The sequence below is a fragment of the Haemaphysalis longicornis genome, unplaced genomic scaffold (genome assembly GCF_048455015.1).
Source record: "Haemaphysalis longicornis isolate Haplotype H1 unplaced genomic scaffold, Haemaphysalis longicornis Haplotype H1 scaffold_2, whole genome shotgun sequence".
Classification (NCBI taxonomy): Eukaryota; Metazoa; Arthropoda; class Arachnida; order Ixodida; family Ixodidae; genus Haemaphysalis; species Haemaphysalis longicornis.
Window position 1 is genome coordinate 15,017,556 of NW_027526295.1, and position 22,007 is coordinate 15,039,562.

The following is a 22,007-nucleotide window of genomic DNA, read 5'->3' on the forward strand; positions in this document are numbered from 1 at the left end:
CGAACAAAAGCATTGTCTGCTTTGTGCTTGCCTTGCGAGCAAGGACCACCATTTGCACACCCTTGTGAAATTCCCTTGCCAGCAGCAGTGAGAACAGTGGCCGTTGTTGTGTTGTGTTTCCACCAGCAAGACCAGCAGGTGGCGCAGACCCTGCTGTCGGCGGTGGTGGCGTCCGTGCTGCGGGACTCCCAGCGGGACCCGGAGGGTGCGAGCTCCGAGCGGCTGCGCGGGGGGCTGCAGGGGGCCCTGGCGGCCATGCTGGAGGGGAGCGTGCGCTGCTTCCCGCCCCTCGTGGCCTTCGTCCAGGTGGGCAAGAAGGCACTGTTTGGCTGCTAGCCCAGCTGGCAGTTGAATCGCTCCCCAAACTTTGGCACCCCTAGCGTGCTGATCACACCGACCATTGCTGCCGTGAGGGTAGTGTATGTGCGGGAGTCACCTGCTCGTTCCAGCTGATGGAGATGGGGGTGCCTGAGGACCATCTGTTGAGCACTGCCAAACTATGCTGTGCACCGAGTCGGAGGGATGGAGCCTGTCATGTTTGCAACTGTCAGTCACTCGGAGTCAGCCAACCCAGACAGACCGACTCCTTTACCCCACCCGCTGCTCCCAGGCTCTCCCCACACTCCACTCCCCTCTTCTCTCGATCCCGATGATCGATCACCACGAGCAGGTACTTGTGGCGTTGAAGTGTCATTGGTAAGGGCCCGCCAGTGTCAACACTGAGCTGCTCCAGGGGAGCAGTGGCCCACTAGCCCTTCCGGTTTCTGCCGGTGCGCTTTGGTGCGTTGACGGACCTGGCAGCATCGCACATACTTTGATACTCAGCCACACGAAATGCCGGGAGATGCGTTTGAAGGTCTTGAAGAAGCCAAAGTGGCCGCCAGTTGGGTGCTCGTGCAACAGTCGTAGGATCACCTTGCAGAGATGGTGTGGAATGCAAGATACCTTCCTATTCCCTCGATGCTGTACAAGCAACCCAGTGTCCTCCAGCTCTGTCGTCACCGCCAGGTCCCTGATTAAAGGTCCGTCGCTGCCACCGGGCACCAGCTTCCCTCCCGTCACAACAGTTCGCAGCCTGCACAACATGGCGTCTTGGTCTTGTTCTTGCGCCAGCAGCCTTGGGTCGTTCAAGACAGTCGTGTCGTCCTGTGCAGATACTGCAGCAGCTGCCTCAAAGCTGATTTGTGGGCTGGGCTCCGGAACAGCCACAGGGAACAGTGTTTCGGGCGGACTTAGAAATGAGCTCTGCTCAGAGCGTCGGCTGGCACATTTGTTAGACCCCGCCTGTGCTTAATTGTGCAGTTGAACCCCTGCAAACGTAAGACCCAATGCCAGACACGGGGTGATGTCTGGTCTGTGGTGAACATCCAAGATAGTGAGGAGTGATCGCAGTGGACCTCAAATTCCATAACAACCGCCAGCCACACCACAGTCAGACACTCCCATTCCTGGACTGTATGGTGCTTCTCTGCCTCAGTGAGGTCCCTGCTAATGAAGCAGATTGGTCGCAGCTGGGCATTATCCTCCGCTGGCATCTGTCTCCACCACAAATGGTCTGTTGAGGTCTGGCAGGCTCACAACAACATCCTGGGCCAGGGACTGCCCTAACGGCTTCACCTTGCTGCGGGTCCCAACACCAGCGTTGCTTTTTCTTGAGTAGTTCTGTGAGTGGCCGGGCAGTGACGGAAAACCCTCTGTAATAACTGGCCAGTCCCAAGCAGGCCTGCAGCTGTTTGACTGTGGTTGGTTGGGGATATTCCCGTATTGCAAGTACTTTTTCCCTTGTCCGGCCTACATTGTCCTAAGGAGATTTCATGACCGAGAGACTTCAGGGATTAATGGCAGCGCACGTGCACCTTTTCTGGGTTCATGGTGAGCTGTGCTGAGCTTATCTGCCTCAAAACCTCCTGGACATGCTTGACAGGGTCTTCCAGAGTTTCCGAATATACCAGGACATCATCAAGGAATGGCGTAGTGTACTGGTGGTGTAGTGTACTTCTAGCACTCGGTCCATTAGGGTCTGGAATGTGGCAGGGCCGCCAGCAACTCCGAAAGGCATCCTCATGAACTCAAGAGTTCCGTGATCACAATTAATTAATGCTGTCTTGGGAATATCCTGCTCTCTTACGGGGATCTGAAAAAAGCCCTACAAAAGGTCAAAAACCACCTGACTCCAACAAGCTGTGCAAGCAACGAATCAGTTTTTGGCATGGGGGAGACTGGCACCTTAGTGCGTGCATTCAGCTGGCGGTAGCCACAGGACTTCTCAATCAGGACAGAAGTGCTGGCATGCTGGCCGCGGCTAGATGGATTAGGTTCTGGATTAGGTTCTGTGCCAGCAAGTCATAAATGCAGCCTCCTCCTTGGCGCTTACTGGTCTTCAAAAAGAACATTAGTGAAGAAGATCAAGTTTGTATGGGCTATGTTTGCTGGGATACAACTTAGTGCACAGTTAAAACATAAACAAAACAAAAAAAAGCCTTGGCAGTGAAATAGAAGCAACGTAAACACTTCCAAATAACGAGAAAACAAACCAGTGGCTAGACTTTCCACCGAACAGCGGGTAAAAAGAAAAAAAAAGAAAGAATGTACCAAGGCGAAAAAGAGGCCCTTATTTCAACGGCGCATGCCCACACAAGAACAAGAAGCGGTATATCCAACAATCTATAGCGTTATCGTGTAAACTAGGAAAAAAAGAACAGAATCATTTCGGCAATTCCAATTTGCAGGTAAGTTTGAACATGCTCCTACAAAACAAACAAAAAACAGCAGCACAGAAGGGCACATGAACCACATTGCACCATGCTGAATTTCCGCATGCTATATGTGACACAGCAAAGGTAACATAGCGGGAACCGGAGTTGAAAAAGTTAAACGAAAGTACAACACTACGCCGTGAGTAAATTACTCGAGGCATTTTTAAAGAGAGTCAGATTGACTATGCTGGGGATGGAATGGGGAACACGATTCCGCTCACTGCAAGTTTTGGGCAAGAATGAGGTTGAATGCGTGACGGTATTTGGATGAGGAACATCAACTTTCTGGAGATGGTTTTGGCGCGATGAGATGTAATTTGGAGGCCTTATCCAGGTAGCATGCAAAGCAAGATTATGATAGTGGATTTTGTGAAAGAGGCAGCAACGGGCGTTTTTCCTCCGGGTGGCTAGTGCGGGAAGGCCCCAGTGAAACTTCATCTGCGTTACACTGGATGTGCGATGATAATTGCCAAGAATGAAACGGGATGCCCGGTTCTGAACTCGCTCCAGCATCCCACACTGAGGACGCATATTCAAGTGGAGGTCGTGCGCAGGAGCCGCAGGAGCAAGGGGGAAATTTCTGCGCAGGTGCCCTGGTGTGTGGTTCACTTTTGCTGTGATGTGTTCGGTGTGAGTATTCCAGGAGAGGTTGTTGGCGGTGTAAACACCAAGGTAACGGTACGATGTTACAGGATCTAATGGGGAATCGCTTATGTTGGAGGCACATCACCTTTCCGGCTTATTCGCATAACTTTGCATTTCTTCATGTTTAGCTCCACTTGCCATGTTTGACACCAAGATGTCACAAGTGTTTAGGTTGGTCTGAAGGTTTGTAATATCCGAGTCACTAGTAATTTTATGGGAGATGGCGCAGTCGTCAGGAAATAAATAGATTTGAGAGTGAATGTTACTAGGCAAGTCGTTTATATAAATACTCTTGGTTTAGTACTGGCTCTGCTTAGGGCAGGCACAAAAAAGTGATTAGGCACAACATACTTTTTTTTTCCGGTTACAGGTGGTAACTGTCCTAGGAAATATTCCCCACTCTGCTTTTAGTCCACCAGCATTCTAATCTTCTTTTCGTTGCCTCGACAGCCTCGAAGTTTACTTCCTCTGTGCCACCCTTGAATCCTAGGACTTCTGGAAACCGAATATTTCCTTCTTGTAGATTTGGATGGATACCCTCGCATTCTAACACTATGTGCCGCATGGTTTCTGTTTCTTTTCTGCAGACCACGCATACCCCATCATTGTGTGAATACTTCCCCGCAAAGCTCTCAGTTCGCGAGCAACCCACCCTAGCCTCAAAACGCAAGGCATATGTTATGAGCGGTCTGCACGGTCTCTTCACACTCTCTTCCCTTCCCCGTACCCCAGGGGGCTCCCTCGGGATTTTGCCGCAACCGATAACTGCACCCCGAACTTTGAATCGGTTTTTCTCGATAAAAAACAATGTGGGCCCATTATGCGAGAGTGTGCGGAAAATGCCTCGCACCCGCGGGACGTAACAGGAGTCGTTTTTCTTGTTCTAAAATCTGCAGCACCTCAGTTTCCCCGAATCCTATTCTTATATGTATATAGTAGCCGACTGATTTTCCAGGCCTGGAGGGGAATGAGAATTATGTCCACATAAAAGACTCCGAAAAATCCGCGAGTCATTGCTCTGATGGGACAACTGTCGGTTCCTCGGGCAAGTCCAAATTTTCGGAGTTAGAAAAAACGGTCAGCTACTGTGTACTTTTTTGTAAATGAATGTGTGCTGTATCCAGTGCTCAAAGCGCTGTCAGGTGTGGCTTGTCAGCTGCCCATTTGAGTGTCTGCCCTGCGGGATGCTGGTCAGGCCCAGGCCATGTGCGCTGCATCCGTCGCCGAGAACTGGCAGGAAGGTGTCCCTCTCCTCCTGCTCAGCCCAGCACCGTTAAGGTTGCCGCGTTGACGTTCCCGACCCTTGCCCCTGTGGGCCACAGCAGCCAAGCTCTGTCCCTCTCCCTGCAGGAGGTGGCGTTTCAGAGCGCCACCGACGTGCGGCTTCCAGTGTCGGCCATCTCCCGGGCGTCCATCTCCAGCGGCCACCAAAGCCTCGGTGAGCCCTTCGGCACCCCTCACTGTTTGCACAAGTGTAACGTGCCCCCATCGGGATGCCTGGCTAAGTTTGCTCAGGAAGAATAATTTGATGCCGGTTCTTCCACACGAGTGTAAAAGAAGACAGGAAACGGTGTACCTGGCAGGAGGCATTTTGTTTGACACACTCAGCAGGGTCAGTGGATATCCCTTGTGCTGCATAGACGTGGTTGTCCAGCTCCTGCTGGCCCTAAGCCTTGGCTATTCGAAGTCCCTTCATAACTTGGGGCGTGCAACGCTGTTGGTCCCATGTGAATTCAGCCAGGGAGTCTTCAAGTTCTTGAAAGTTTGGGGCTGGCGATGCCTTTCTTTGAAGCCCTGAAAGAGAAGTGGCTCTCCCTTGTTTACGGTCATCCTGTCTTGCACACGCATGTTATCGCGCGTGTACATCTCTGGGACACCAAATGTGGACCACTGCAGTGACCTTGCACTTTGTCAGTGGCTAAGGCATTGCGCTGCTTAGCACGAGGTCGCGGGCTCAATTCCCAGCCGCGGCGGCCGCTTTTCTGATGGAGGCGAAAAGCAAAAACGCCCGTGTGTACGAGATTTCGGCGCACGTTAAAGATCCCCACGTGGTCTAAATTAGTCCGGAGCCCTCCACTACGGCGCGCCTCATTGCCCGCGTTGCGTCGGCGCGTTAAACCCTACGATGAATCAATCAACCTTGCACTTTGTGGGGTTGAGGCCCCACCCGCAGGATGCCAGTGTCGGCACAGTGCTGAAACCCCGGCTGGCCAGCTACGGGAGGCATCCCCCGAAATCCGCCCACAGCTCACGGCGTCGTGTGGGGCGCAGCACGGGTTAGACGCACTGCCAAAGCGACGGCAGGCTTCCAGGGGCCACAACGAACGAAGCTAGGCGAGGGGTACGAACAACCGCATAGGGACTGCATGAACATGCACCTCAGCGAGCGGCTGCACAAGTGCCGGGACGGCCGAGGCGGCCAGTGGGCTGTGAGCCAGGTTGGCCGAGTGGGCCTGACCCTGGCCTCGGGTCACGGGCCCAAGGCTCCTTCCCAAAAGGGTTCGGGGAGAGAAGGAAGGCTCGAGGGTGAAGGGCAGGGGCAGCGCTCACCTGCCGGCGACAGGATGTAAGTCGCGAGGCGTGCGCACGCGCTGCACATGGGCTGAAAGCCACGCTTGCAATCCTCAACACTTGAAGGACAGCGCACCTCCTTCCTCGGAGCCATAATAACTCACCCGAGGTGCTCACAGCAGCGGCACACCACACCTGACTGACCAAGGTGTGGATGAAGCATGTGGGGGTGGACCGATTGGCTGGCAGGAGGAGTTGCTGGCCGCTTTGCATTAAACTTTGTCTTAGGAGCCCGGTAGCAGCACACACCCAGATTGGAATGCTACCTTTCAAGCACGCAAGGCACGGCAGAGTCGTGCAAATACGGTATATGGTGGATGCATTCCTGGATGGCAATGTAGCCGCACAGGCGTGTTCAGCTGTTTCTGTTCCTGAACCGAATGAACACCTTTGGAGGGCACCATTGCAGGGATCCTGCTGCTGGAGGAAATGGAGCGCGCTGAGGCTGCCTCATCGTCAGCCAAGGCACCTCCAGCCAAGCGATCAAAGGTGGACGGAGACGTCCCCAGCCACACGTGGGTCCACCTGGCAGAGTGAGTGCATACCTTGGCTGAACTGATTCCCTGCAACAACCGCTGCAGTGCTTCTGATGGAAGCGCAATGTACTAAAGCCTTTGTGCTTGATAGCTGCACTATGTGGCCAGAATTGACTGCAAAAACTGTACCTTTCTATCCCAAATGCCTCGCTGGCACTTGCTATCCCAAATTGGAGTTTTTTCGTTCTTGTTTTTTTTTTCTTGTTGTTTGTTTTCTTTTCTTTTTTCTTTTTTTTCCCACTTTTTACCCACTCATGTAATTCGCAGGAACCGTGATTCGAGAACGATGTGTTCTGTTCAGAGCCGTTTACTCTGTTTCACTTGGTTTTGCCCATGTGCCCCCGTGCCATTGTTGTGTGGTGGCTCGCTTCATCTAGAAACCTTTGGCCTGTGCCCTGCTTGACAGTTACTTTGTTGTGACAACTTTTTTAGGCACTCTGGCCTGCTGCCCCTTCACATTTGTGTGTGTGCAGAGCAGATTGCAAAACTAAACCGTGGTACAGGGGAAAACTACCCAAATCTAAACCACGAGCACAGTGGATTGCACTCAAATGAACTTGATCGCCACATTGAATGTATTCATCATGTCCTCAGTTTGTAGTCAGTGCGCAACTGACCCCAAGGCTTTATTCACCTTTGAATATACGCAGTGTCTAGAGTTACGTCCGACGGAACCCAAAATTGAAAACTAGAGTTACGTCCGACGGAACTTTAACGCGGTGTCTAGAGTTACGTCCGACGGAACCCAAAATTGAAAACTAGAGTTACGTCCGACGGAACTTATAGCCAGTTTCTAGGGTTACGTCCGGCCGAAAACTAGAGTTATATGTCCGACGGACGTTTAGGCCAATGTTTTGAGTTACGTCCGGCATAACGTAAAGCACAAAAAAATTACAGCTAACGGCAGCTACCGTGACGCTCTAAATGTGTAATCTATACGCAACATTAAAAGAGAGTTATAACAGATCGGAAAAGCGGTTCCAGTGCGGTAACGTCTACCGTCTGGACGCCACCCCGCATGAGCAGAATCCTGCCGTAAACCGGAGCGACTTGGCCAGATGGTACCGAGACGCACCGTGTCCTTGTTCCAAAGCGGACGGCCGCTTTGGAAGAGTTTGACAGACGTACACTTGGCTCGCGCCTAGTCGAACGGATTATAATTATGAGATCGTTTAAGAAAAATTAGGTTGCAACAAGTGAAATCCGTGCGATTCTGACAGCTCAAGCAGCAAGCGAAACACGGTCCCGAACCAACTGCCGTGGCATGTGTCATCGAGCAACGCATGTACGATAGCTTCTTTTAGGTTAAGGGGGGACGCGGCTTTCAACTTCGGAAAAATGACCAAATCATCGTTTTTTTGAAACCCACATATTCGGCTTCTATGTTTCCTATTCTGTGCGCCTGCAAAGTTTTTACGCTGAAAAGCGTCGCAAAGTGGCATAAAAAAATACTTTTGTCAGGCGCGGTGACAAACTATCAGCGCAAAAGGGCGAAAAAACGGCAATTTTCGGAGCGCTCTATCTCCGCAACGGTGCCACCGGGCGCGGCCATTTTGATATGGTTAGATCGGCCGAGCGATCGTCTTTCCGGTTCCGCTCGTCTCTTGTATCTTCGTTCATTCACAAACGCACAAACGGCAGAAAAGAAACGACGCACAAACGAAACTAGAAATAGATGCTGAAGCGCTATTGGTCCTCCCGTCTCCTGATTGGATGTCGCGGGCGCAACGCAAGATGGCGGCCGCCTGAGCTGCGTAGCGAGCGGATGGAGTTCATTTTCGCCGCTTCGCTCGGCCGAGTTTCTGTACAATCTGTGGTATTCAACACGCACGTTATCGCGATGGGAATGCCAGAGATAACAAGCCAGATTACGGGAAGTTGTGTGGCTCGAAAGGCGGAGGTCATCGAACGCTTCGTGGTGCGCGTGACTCTACCGTCGCCAGACCTTGGAGGGTGACGCGGTGTGCGCGCTTGCGATAGCGGTTTGTGAAGTGAACTTTTAGTCGGATTTGCGATGTTTACACGCTTAGTTATTGCTGTGTTTTGACTGTGGGCCCGCTAGCCTTGAGAAAGAAACGGTCGACGCGTCAAACGCTGCGGCGCGCACGGCATAGCCGACGCGCATTGGAGCATCACATGACTTGGCAACCGGTTACGATTGAATGCCAGTAGTTGTAATTAATGCCTGCGACGTTAGATTTAATATTAAAAGTGACCTGACAAGCCATATCAGGGATAATCAAAGTACGATATGTCGCGGTAAGCGTGCGCTGCGATGCGCGCGAGTCATATCGCCTTTCTTGCGCTACGTTTTTTATTCCTGTGCACTTGTAATTTTCATGCAAACAGGTTTGAGTTAGTAATATAGGAATAAAAATATGCTCTCTGCGTTAAAAATGTACGTTACTGTGGCAGCATTTAACAGTGATTTTTTTAGGGAAATTATTGATACCATTGCTTAGGGCATACTGGCTGTGCTGCGAGAAATATTGGATGCCTTGAATGTCAAAAGTAGTAAAAAAATAGGCTCTTGCATTGAAGTTGGGAGTTATGCAGAATACTCTACCAAGCTTCAAAGTAGCTCATTTTCATCCTTGTGGTATGCAAACTTTTGGCAATGAACACCTGCACGTATGAGTACTAAGTTGCTGTGCCAGGTAAGATAAAGCATAAAAAAAGCCAAAAATGTTCAAATTTAAGTAAAAAAAATGCTTAACTTGTTGCCATGGTGACAACACTGCAAAAGGAGGTTGTCCACTGCGATACAGCCAACCCGCTAACCTACTTTGCATTGAAAGCCCATTGAAACCCATCTTCCCCTCCGTTTGGTTTGCAAAGGGGGTATGTACTCTTCACGGAGGAGCTGAAAATGATGTTTTCTGGAAAGAGAAAGGCTGTAAAAGGCACTCCAATTTCAAGGCAAGGCCTTCCAGAAGCCCCATGTTCAAAAGGACATGAAAGGCTGCAACCGTGGCGACTTTTGATAAGTGAAACCTATGTTGCAACTTCGGAAGCCGTTTTCTCAAAACAGTTTTTTTTGCCACCTATGTCGCTTGTACCAGGGATTTCTTCGTGACCACTGGGTCTATTTTGATTCCGTTTCTTGCATTACATTCCTTGATGAACAGTTCAGGTCGTGACACTATTGGTTTTCCAGATTTGTTTTTTGTGACTTTTTTATTCAAATAGTCGTTCACAGTCGACATGCCTGTTGCACATTAACCTCTAAAAAAATGAAAACTAAAAAATATTGTTTTGTAAAAAAAAAATTCTAAAACTGTCACGACCTCGCCCATTCATTTGGGAATGCAAAGCACTTCGAACAAGTTTTCTATCGCGTTTTATAAGTCGCTCAAGCTCGGTACAAGCGGAACAGAAAGAAAATTTAATAAATAAAAAAGTTATCAAAATATTATCTTGAAATTTTTATGGTGTTATCACAGAAGCATTTCCAGTTGCTGTGCCAATTTTCATCAAAATCCACTCAGAAATAAAAAAGTTGATTTTGAAAGCCACGTCCCCCCTTAAATAAAGGCGATCTGGCTACATAACTAGTATTAACAGCAACATGGGGCCCGTCTACAAATCGGCGAGTGAGGGACAGGCGGTGTCAGTGCGAGGGACTCTCAAATACAACGAAAAACTAGGAGCAGCCAGCCGTATGTATTGAGAGCCCAGCTTGACCTGCTGGCACCATCTGTTGAGATGCAGTAGAGGTAAAATGCCTGCTTCATGTTCACGCAGTCGCTAGTTGTAATCTCCGTAATCCGTTTCCGATCTGTTTCCGATCTGTTATAACTCTCTTTTAATGTTGCGTATAGATTACACATTTAGAGCGTCTTGGTAGCTGCCGTTAGCTGTATTTTTTTTTTTATTTTTTTTTGTGCTTTACGTTATGCCGGACGTAACTCAAAACATTTGCCTAAACGTCCGTCGGACATACTCTAGTTTTCCGCCGGACGTAACCCTAGAAACTGGCTTAAAGTTCCGTTGGACGTAACTCTAGACACTGCGTTGAATATATACACATGGGCAACCATGGAAGTGGTGCCCTCTCTCGATCGGTAGCACACACACCAATGGTCGACGTGGTGCCATCTGTCTATATGAGCACACACTACATCCCCCTTTGTTTAGTGATGAACCCAACTGCCTGCACAACACTTCACTACACTTCACCACACAATCACAAGTCTAGTTTTCTGGGCCTCCGCATCACTCTCCCATACCTGGACACATGAATAGGCGAACTTTGAGACTGGGACTGGGATGAAGTCGCAGAAGACTGCGTCGGACGAACTAACTATGACCCTCCTGCATTAGTGTCTGTGACAGATGGCTCACTCTCGCGTTGTTCTTCGGAGGCAAGCTCGACCGGACCCTTCGGCACTGGGGTGCTGGACACTGGGACGAGGTGTAGCCGATTACGTTGGATAACTCCCTTCGGGGTCTCCACGACGCAAGAACGGGGACGTTGCGCTGGCCCCAGAACCAACGCAGGGCTATTTATGTCTCGAACCCAGACTTGCTCACCAGACCTGAGAGGGCGTTGAGGGTTAGCCGCATGCCTTCGGTTGAAGTCCTGGGCTTGCTTCCTTCGATTGGCTTGATCGACCAGGTTGAAGGACCGAGATGAAGGCCACTGTGGCTCGAGCTGCTGCGACGTCTTGGGAACTCTTGTTGGCAGACGTCTGCCCATGAGAAGTTGTGCAGGGCTTACCCCATTAACGCCTGGAGTGTCCCTGTAAGCGAGCAGTGCCAAGTAAGGATCATCCGACTTGAGCAGCAGGTCCTTGATGGTCCGCACCATCCTCTCCACTTCACCGTTGGACTGCGGGAACTGGGGGCTGCTGGTGACATGCTCGAAGCCGTAAGCCTGCGCGAATGTAGAAAAGTCTTTGGATGAGAACTGTGGCCCGTTGTCGCTGCGGACTACCCGTGGGATGCCATGTCATGCAAACACACTCTTGACGGCTGCAATGACAGCCAGTGCTGTGGTCGAGCGCAGACTGATGACTTCAGGAAGTCGCGACCTGTAGTCGACCAGCGAAACATAATCTTGACCTTTCAGGTGGAATAGGTCTACTCCAACCTCCTCCCAGGGAAGACTTGGAGTTTGGGAAGGCATCATTGGCTCTGCACGTTGAACGCGGGTTTCAGCACATTTGGCACAGTTAGACACCCGTGTCTCGATTTGGCTGTTGACTCCCGGCCACCAGACAGACTCCCGGGCTATGGCTTTGCGTCGGTTGATACCCTGGTGCCCGTCATGAATGAGATCAAGTATAGAACGCTGAAGAGCTGACGGCACCACAATGCGGACACTTTCAAAAGTAGCCCCTCACAGACACTGAAGTCTCCCTGATACTCCCAGTACTTCTTGACGTGAAGTGGCAGCTTCGACTGCCGTGGCCAGCCCTTGGTGCAGTACTCAAGCAGGAGATTGCACTCACCATCGGTGGCTTGGGCATGGCGCAGCTCGTCTTTGAGATGAAGTCTGGGAAGGAGCGAAGAAGCTCTCCAACAAAGCTCCACATGATCAGCGAGCTGTGGCGGAGGAACATTCAGTGGTGCATGTGAGAGTGTGTCCGCTGTGGCTAGAAGCTTGCCAGGTACGTAGAGGACGTGGTACGTAAACTGCATCAGCTTCAGCCGGAACCGTTGAATACGAGGAGGCAGCAAGTCGACATCCATGGTCCCCATGAGCGCTAAGAGTGGCTGGTGATCTGTTTCAATGAAAAAGTTCAGACTACGGACATAATCTTCAAAACGAAGCACAGCCCAGCATGCGGCCAAAGCCTCCTTCTCGGTCTGACTGTAACGACTTTCCGTTGGCGTGAGCGACCGCGATGCAAAGGCGACTGATCGACGCTCCCCGGAAGGTTGCTCCTGCAGCAGGATGGCACCAAGACTGAAGGAGCTGGCATCCGCTGATACTGTCGTCTTGTATGCTGTGTTGTGCCGAGCCATACATATGTCAGAGCTGAGCATTTCCGTAAGCTTGGCGAAGGCAGACTGTTGAGCGTGACCCCAAGTCCACTCAGACTCCTTCCTCAGCAATGCTCGTATCGGTGCTGTAATTTCTGATACATGAGGCAGAAATCGTCCAATGTGGTTGACAAGGCCCAGGAGGCGACGAACACCTGAGACGTCTTGCGGTGCTGGCATGTCTTTTATGGCTGCCACCTTGTCTGGATCAGGAGAGATGCCATCTGTACCAACAATGACACCAAGGAACTTGACGCTGCTGGCTGCGAAGGTGCACTTGTCACGGTCGAGCGGGACCCCTGCGTTCGTTAGCCTGGTGAGAACTTCTTGCAGGCAACGGTCATGCTCCGCGCGTGTCTTGCCAAAGACGAGAATATCGTCGATCATGTTCACCACCCCCTCTTGGCCTTCCAGGGTCCTGGGCATCTGTCGCTGGAAGTACTCCAGAGCTGTCGCGATCCCAAAGGGAAGTCTGAGGAAACAATACCGACCGAACGGGGTTATTAACGTGGTGAATTCCTGTGATTCGGGCGACAGCTTGACCTGGTGGAAGCTCTACGTGGCGTCCAACTTGGAGAAAACTGTGGCCTCCCCCAGCAGACCGAGGCATTGCTCAACTGTGGGTAACATGTGGCGTTCCCGCAGAATATCCTTGTTGAGGCGGGTTAGATCCACACAAAGCCTCTAACCACTCGAAGTCTTGCGGACTGCGACCATTCCTGCGCACCAGGGTGTTGGTGTGTCAACGCGACGAATCACCCCGTCCCGTTCCAGCCTGTCCAACTCCGCCTTGATCGGATGCCGAAGCGGCAGTGGCAGGCTTCTGGGTACGTTTAACGAGAATGGAGTCGCATCTGGTATGAGGCGGATTGTGTATGCCTCGGGAAGAGTTCCAAGTCCTTGAAAAAGGGTTGGGTTGAGGCATAGCTGACCGCAGGGCTCTGGAGCCTCAGAAACATGGTCCAAAAACTTGCAGACGCCAAGGGCTTGAATGGCCGGAAAGCCAAGCAGAGGAACCGTATCAACTGCCAAGACATACAGCTGCTGCTTGACCGACTTGCCATGCCACGTCAAAGTAGCATCGTACGTGCTTAGAACTGGTAGGACGTTATTTCCTGGCCCCTTCAATTCACCCTCGGGATTCTGAAGCTTGGTCGGAATGCCAGGAAATGCACTCGGAACAACTGAGACCTCGGCGCCAGAATCCACTTTGAAAGACAATGCGCGTCCGTCTACGGGCACTTCAATGAACTTCGCGTTCGGGCGACGCCCCTTCGCGACAGCATGAAGCTCCACCGAATTAGCCGAAGGCTTCCGTTTTTGCTTCCCGCCCACTTTTTTTTTCTTCATGCAGACCACCTCGAAGTGGCCACTCTTGCCGCAAAAGTTGCAGACGGCACGACGGGCGGGGCACTCCGTTGGCGGTAGCGATGCGCGCCCGCAGAACGATCAAAGGCGGGCCGGCCTATCGCTTGACGCTAGCTTCCTTTTGTGCACTCGCGTAGCGTCGATGGCCAGCAAAGGAGATTCTTCCGAGTTCCGAATTTTACGTTCGTTATCTGCGTCTTCATGCTGACGCACCTGAGTCAAGGCATCTTGCAACGTTAATTTTGGGCTTCGGCATAGCTGGTCTGATAGCTTGCGGTCAAGCAACCCAACTACGAAGCGATCCCGAACGAGCCTATCTTCAACAGCAGGCGATGCGTAGTTACAGCGCTTTACCATGGTATGAAGCGCAGTGAAAAAAGCATCGGCGGTCTCACCCGGTTGCTGTATCCGCCGGTGGAAGCGAGCCGACTCGTACAACTCGTTGACGGGGTGGACGAAAAGGTCCGTGAAGGCCTTTTTGACAGCCGACAAGTCCTTCGTGTCGGCTTCTGCCAGCGTTGTCGACGCAAGAACCGTTCTTGCTTGCGGCCCCATGCAGTAAAGCATGGACCGCGTTTGCACTTCACACTCCGCTGTATGAAGTCCCGTTGCATAGCTGCAGTCCTCGAACTGCAGCAGCCACGCCGGCCAGGTACTTGGACTGTCGAAGTCGAACGGCGGCGGTGGGCGTAGCGCAGCCCCGAGCGAGGAATGAGCGGCGGCGGCGGCGGCGAAGAGCGACGGATCAGTGGCGTTGCGATCCCACTTCTGACACCATGTTGCGGGGCGTACTTCCACAGCACGCGCCCGGCTAACCACGAACGCACAGCACGCCGGTAACGGGCAACTGACCCCAAGGCTTTATTCACCTTTGAATATATACACATGGGCAACCGTGGAAGTGGTGCCCTCTCTCGATCGGTAGCACACACACCAATGGTCGCCATGGTGCCATCTGTCTATATGAGCACACACTACAGCAGCGTTCCCCCAAAAGGTCGCACCGACAGATCCATTCAAGTGGACGACTGCGGGTCCTGTCAGGGGCACCGGGGCAGCAGTGGGTTGGCCGCCATGCTGGTGTTTCCCTTCCCTTCCAGGGCGGCACAGGCGAGGATGGCGGAGGTCGTTTTGCTGTGTGCTGGACTGGGTGGCAGAGGGCCACCACTTTAGAAAAGTCTTGCAGCCACTCACATGCCCAGCAGCCTGTGAGTCACGGAAGTAGCGCAAACTGCTAGGGTTCACCACGACGAAACTCTCAGGGCAGCTGTTTTGTGGCATAGACAATCATAGAGGCCAAAATCTATATGCACCAGTAAAGTCGACGGAATGTGCAAGGGCAGGGCCACTTTCTGTACAAGGCAACAGCGTCATTGTTTTCGCCAACTCAATGGAGACCCTGAAAGAACTGAGGAAGAGACCTAGAGGCAGCACCTTGAAATAACTGTCACCACTTGGTGGAGCTACTTCCATGTACGTCCACGAGAGGGTGCAACGACAGCAATAATACAGTGGAACCTCGGTCATACGACTTTCAAAACACCATGCGAAAGATTGATTGATTGATTGACTGACTGATTGATTGATTCATTGTAGGGTTTAACGTGCCGACGCAACACAGGCAATGAGGCACACCATAGTGGAGGGCTCCGGATGAATTTTCACCACTTGGGGCTCTTTAACGTGTGCCGAAATCTCCCACACACGGGCGTTTTTGCTTTTCGCCTCCATCAGAAAAGTGGCCACCCCAGCCGGGAATCGAACGTGCGACCTCGTGCTCAGCAGCACAACTGCGCTAAAGCATCATATGACTGGGGTTTCTGGCCTTCGCGTCACGAAGAGCAGCCATTAGCCTTCACGTCACGAAGTCTCGCCACCACAGAGAAGATCTGCAGGGACAGCAGTTTGAAGTGGTTACTGGCCTCAAGCCTTTGTGCTGGAAGGTATTAGGCGCCGGAAGGTGGGTTCCTGAAACGTGCTTACCAACGGTTCTTCGCGGGCTACTGCTACAGCCCGAGCTATAGGCCTGGAGGCCTGATGGCGCCTGCAGATGGGGTTGAGTCAGCTTCCTTTGGCAACAACAGGATGTTCTGCAAAGGCTCCGGCAGAAGCATTCATGCTGGAAGGTATTTACAGTGTAGACCGCTTATAACGTATGCCGCGGGAGCCGCAAAAATCCGCACTATAAGCGGTACCGCACTATAACCAAAACACGCGCCAATTCAACCACATCGCCACCTATCTCTCAAGTCAAGCTATATTTATCATCACTCAAACGCACAGCACTTAAAAACGAAGGCACGGTCTATATTTCGTATTATTTTTAACATCAGCCGCTGCTGCAGGGCAAAAGCGCAGTCTCACAAACGGCGAGCGCGGCTTTAACTTCCGTTGTGTTTGTTTTGAAAGACCATGGCTGCGTTTTTAGCGTCTATGAACAGATGCCGCAAGACGTGATAAGAACGCCAGCGGGATTTTTTTTTTTACCCCACCTTGTGTTCACGATGCCGAAGGCGGCTGCTTATCAGCGCAACGTACTGGTGGTGGAAATCTTCGGCTTCGCGCGGCTCGAATGTTCGGAAAGGGAAAGAGCGGTGGCTTATCTGCAACAACGTTCTAAAGCGTGAACCGCGTGGTAGATTTGGTATCGCGAAAACGTGCAGTTCACGCCAGCGCGGATACAACTGGCGTGGTGTGGGCGGCGCGGTAAGAGGCGGCAACATGGCGTCGGCACTGGCCGTGAAGCGGTGCAGGCAGTTCCAGTAAGTTCCAGCGACCGCTTCTAACCGCTCGCTGAAATGCCGCACGGGGCGCAAGCGAAGATGCTCATGCAAGAAAAGAGCTAATAATGTGGGCGAAAAGTGGAATATAAACTGCCATCTACGCTGCTTGTGAAAGCGCCCACCAAAAAATACCGCGGTGGTAAGCCTAAACATCTCCGGCGCGGCTAGCCGGCTCGGAGCGCTTCGAATCTCCCGCCATTAGGTACGCGTCTCCCCATTGGTGCAAGTCGTCAGGCTCCTCCCACTGCCACGCGAAGAAGCCACCGCGAGTGCGGAATCGTCGATACGAGCACGAAAAAAAAAAAAAAAACGCGCAACGCCGATGTGCACGCTTCGTGCGCGAAAACGGGCCATGCGGTTCACGATTAATAAAATCAACTTGCCGCGCGCGGATGGGGAGACTGTCGCTATCTTCCGAGATGCATCAAGCAAGGTCAATTGTGGTTATCAGGTACGCACGAACTAAAGGGTGCCTATTTTTTTTCTTTGGGTGTCTACGTTAGAGGAGGGCAAGGGGTGCACGCTGCGTCAGATGGCCGATTTCATCCTTTCTTTTTTCTTTTGCTACCCTAAAACGATGCCTCAGCTGCGCCGGTCGATCCGCAGACCCGCCGAAAAACCGCACTATAAACGGTATTGTGCTTCGGCCAACCGCATCTTAAGCGGTATGCTTATGCATTGAGTTCTATGGGAGGCAAACCGGTGGTCGCAAAAACCCGCGTTATATCCGGTCCCGCACTATAAGCGGTTACGTTATAAATGGTCTACACTGTATATCCCCATCTACTTTCACCAAAAGTGTCGCTAGAGCCACTGCAAGAGACCTGGTGCTATCAAGGATGTTACAGGATCTGTGGTCTGGTCAAGTTCTAGGCCAGAGTGGGGGCCACGTGTGTCCCGGTTCAATGAGATGAGAGGGCATCAGAACTGCTTGCTGCGAGGCAACCGCGTTGTGGTGCTCACCTGCCTCCGAGGGGCCGTTCCCAATTTTTTGCACGAGAGCCAACCGGGGTCTGCGAAGCGAAGGCTGTCGTACAAAGCCATGTGTGGTGGCCGTGATTGGACAGCGACATCGTGGCTACGGCGCAAGAGTGCTGCGCTTGCCCACAACAGCAGCGGCCACCTAGACCAGTGCCCATGATGCCGAGGCCACTACCAAACGGGGCCTGGTCAAGAGCTCACGTGGACTATGCAGGGCCGTACAGGAATTCGTACTTTTTGATTGCAACTGATGCTTTCTCACAACGACTTGAGCTGTTCCCCGTTTCATCGCCATCAGTGGGAAGCACAATTGCATGCATGCCAGCCACGTTTGCGAACCACGGCCTCCCAGGTACGGCGGTGTCGGACAACGGCCCCGCGTTCCTGAGTGAAGCACACTGGACGTTTGTGAAGAAGAACGGCGCGAAGAGGACGCTGGTGCCGACCTATCACGCTGCCCCTAACCATGCTGCGGAGGCAGCGAATGGGAAGACCGGGAAAGTAAAGCTGCAAAAAGAAGAAGTTGGCCCAGGGGACCTGCACGCGCAAATTGCAAGACTACTGCTAGCCTATCGGTCTGCCCCCCACGAGGTCACCGGGTGTTGCACGTCCGAGCTGCTAGTGGGACGGGAGCGCAGGGCTGCGTTTGGGCTGCTGTGGCCGGACCTACAAACTCCAGAAACAACTCGCCCAGAAGAGGCATCACGATCACAGAGCCAAGCCGAGGGAGCAAGCACAACCGGGAGACAGGCTGTTCGCCAGGGATTTTCGTCTGGGTCAGAGTTGGATGCCCGCCCCTGCCACCAGATGGCGCTGCAGTGGGACGATGGGCGACAATGTGGATCATGCAGGGCAACCACAGTCCTTGGCTACCGCCACCGTCAACAACTGGAGACACCGAGGACGGCAACTGTCCCAACGCGGCCCCAAGTTTGGCTGACCAAGTGCTTTCCCTTGGCCAACCTTTCCTACTGGAGGCCAGGGACGTAGGTTCACCACACACAGAGTGCGCCTTTCACCCTTGAGGTTGAACTGTTTGGTATTCTGATTGGACTTTAACTTCCGTTAAACCGTTGTGTTGAGGGAAAAGAAGTGCGGTAACTAACAGGTTCCACCTGGGATGAACTTCCATGTACATGTACTGGGATGAACTTCCATGTACATGTACTGGGATGAACTTCCATGTACATCTACAAGAGGCCGCGACGACAGCGCTAATAAAAGGTAGAGAACGGGACCTGTGGGTCGGTGCCCCCACGCCCCCGACAGTGGCTGTTGCGTATTCACTCCTGTGAGCTGTGTTCGCGGGATTGGTCACCACACACTTATGCACATAGTGTGAACGTCCCCTGCGAACCCTCCACGAGCCCCACGGCATAACGGTGCAGATGGGCTGGATCCCAGGTCATGCGGGTGGCACCGGTAAGAGCACCGCTTGTCCCTCCTCGACCTAGTCACTCAAGCTCCGCTGCTCGTTTGGCCTACACGAGGAATGCGAGTGGCCAAACGTGCCAGCAAAACGGTGCCGCACAGTCCCCACCCACTTCCCAAAGGGCACAGAAGGTTCGAGGCGAGGAGGACAGGTACTGTCCTTGCTGTGAGTGTACTGGCTAAGTGGCGAGGAGGGCCACCGTGACGGGTTGCATGTGCAATACCAGTGAGTGTGCAACGTTCCGGCACGTCCTATTGTGCCGGCCTTGTGCCACTGAGGAACCAGCACGAGGGCGTTGGCTCATTGGAGGAAGGGACACCCCCTCGCCTGAGTGCAGCAAGCGCAAGCGCCTCGTTGTGGTATTTTTTGAATGAAGACCGGACCAGTCTGTTTGCCTTTTTCCCTACTGGGCGGCAAGGGAAGTTGCATTTGTGCATCTGTGTTTGTGTGTGTGGCCCGTGGTCCCAGATACTGAGCAGCCTTTTTGGAGCGCCAATTCAGCCTGGCCACACTTTCTCGTGCCTTTTTCCATGGTGCCGGTTTGAGCCCTGCCTGATGGGAGGTATGCCACCCCTGCAGGCTGTACAAGTCCCTGGGCGACTACGATGCTGTCCGGGCGTCGCTGTCCCTCTGTGAGAGCCTGGGCCCCGAAGCGAAGCAGGCCCTGGAGCACGAGGCCCAAGGGGACTACCTGCAGGCCAGGCACATCTACCGCCAGGCACGCCTCTCTCCGATTGCACCTTGATCGCTCTCAGCGCTGCCTTTGATCCCAGGGCACGAGGCTTGCACACAAATGCGCCATCTTGCGTGTGCTCCTCAAGTGCATGCTCTCAAGTTCAGCCTCATCTTTCATTCTTTTTCTTTATGCAGTGCACAGTCTCCAACTTTGAAGTCCTCTTTTGGGGTGCTGGCCAAACTTATGTTTGGGTCGAAGGGCGTTGCTTCTCATTGTTCATGTCAGAGGGGCACTAAAATGGGACAGTGAACGCTGTCTCGTTAGATGGGGGAAATTTTGCGCACACTGAAACACGTAAGCGGGACACAAAGACCAGTGCAGGTGGACCCTGGTTGGTCAGCGCCGGCTTTCGTGTCCCCTTTTTGTCCCCATGCAGTGTGGGCAAAATTTCCCTCCATGATTTCAATGTAACTAGCTCGCATTCCCGTGTTGTTGTCTGACTGCCTCCCCGAATGGAGTTTTTTCAGCCAATTTCCATGCATTTTTAGAGATAAAACTGCATTTGAAAGCGCTGCTCTCCTTGCACCATCTTCCCTGCCCACTTGCTGATGTCACATGTGACAACGTACAATCAAAGCTCGTTATAACGTAACGGGATGTAACGAAATTGTAGATATAACGAAGTAAATGGAATTTTCATTGAAATCCCCATTGAGAACAATGCATTTGAAACCTCGTTGTAGCGAAGTAAAATTGACCTGTCATTTGGATATAACAAACTATATTAGTAGGCTCGTGCAAATAGTGATAGTTTTGTTCGAAGCAAATAGTCCTTGGGGTCGAATACTTTCGAAGTGAATTCGAATAGCTGTCAGATGTCACTGAGCTTCCTGTCACTGAGACACGGAGCTGCCGGGTCTGGCGGGACCTTCATAAACAAGTTCTGTGCAGTGGAAATCTTGATGATACGTTTTTGAGTGATACGAATTTCGGGACGATACGAATTTCCGATAAGTTCCGACTAAGTTGTATTGTTTGTAATGGGAAAAATTTCAGCGGTTACAAACGGACCTGCGCGGCCCGGCAGATGATACGAAAGAGCCAGCGAGCCGCCCAACTGCCGAGTGAGCGACAGCGATGTACGGGCTCTCTATCCCCTCTTTGTCGCTCTTTCTCCACAAACGGCTGGGCTGTTGTTTTCTGATCACGAAAAGGCACCGCACACTCTCGGTGCACTGACGCCGCTGCGAAACCACCTGCATGCTGCGCGGGGTGCAGCCGGCCACAACAAAATGGCGGTGGCTTCGGTCGCGTTGGGGTGTAGGGTGCTCGAGCGACCTAAGCGCTCTCTAATATGCCGCTCAAGGCACGCACGAAGTTGCTTGTGCGCTAAAGGAGGTGATAATGTGGGTGAAAGGGGTACAATAAATCATCATCCACGCCGCTTGTGAAAGCGCCCATGCAATATCTGCTGGGGTGGTAAGCCTAAACATCTCTGGATGAGCCAATTGGCTGGCTCGAGCGCTTCGCAACTGCTGCCATGAGGAGTGCGCCTCCCCATTGGTGCAAGTTGTCAGGCTCCTCCCACTGCCGTGCGCTACGCGCGTCATTTTCTGTGTGGACTGATGGGCGAGTTGGTATTTCGACATTCTTGTATTACAGCGCACTACTAACAGGACACAGTGAAGGACGCAGACACAGCGCTGTGTCTGCGTCCTTCACTGTGTCCTGTTAGTGGTCATTTTCTGAGCGAGGCAGAAGCTGCTGCGTGTGCAGAATTGTTGACGGCGTCAAAAAATCACGCGCGGCGCCGGCGCGCCCAAATAGCTTGCAAAACAACGCTCTGAATGTGGCTGAGCTTGTCTTGGCTCCACATGTAGTCAAGATGTAGGCCTGATGTCAATGGCGCTGCAGCTTGCCTAATGAAACCAAAACTTGAACGCAGTTTTGATATTCATTCACCCCAAATACTTCAAAATATTGGAAATTTTAAATTCAAGTCGAAGCGAATTCGATTATTGTTATACAGTTAAACCTCGATGTAACGAAGTCCGTAAAATTCGTAATTTACTTCGTTACATTGAAATTTCGCTACATTGAAATTCGGGGTCATAATGAAGTGTTCATCGTGTGAAGCATTTCCTGCAAACGAAAACATTGCGCGCATACGCGGCTGGTGCACTTAGCTTAATCGTCTAAGCGGGCATCAGCGTGGAGCGTTTTCTCCCCACAAAAGCGTGCCCTGCAAGCCACAGGCGTGCTGACGCAGCC

The 22,007-nt window shown here is 52.2% G+C and overlaps 1 protein-coding gene across 6 annotated transcripts in view; it reads left to right on the forward strand.

Annotated features, from left to right (window-relative positions):
* LOC144168766 (DNA-dependent protein kinase catalytic subunit-like) overlaps positions 1–22,007 on the forward strand; it is a 477,503-nt gene that overhangs the window by 320,836 nt on the left and 134,660 nt on the right. For all 6 annotated transcript variants that reach the window (XM_077697734.1, XM_077697729.1, XM_077697730.1 and 3 more), the window contains exons 63-66: positions 127–306; positions 4,752–4,839; positions 6,382–6,505; positions 19,640–19,778. In XM_077697734.1, coding sequence (XP_077553860.1) covers positions 127–306; positions 4,752–4,839; positions 6,382–6,505; positions 19,640–19,778 — 531 coding nt within the window. The remainder of the gene's footprint in view (positions 1–126; positions 307–4,751; positions 4,840–6,381; positions 6,506–19,639; positions 19,779–22,007) is intronic.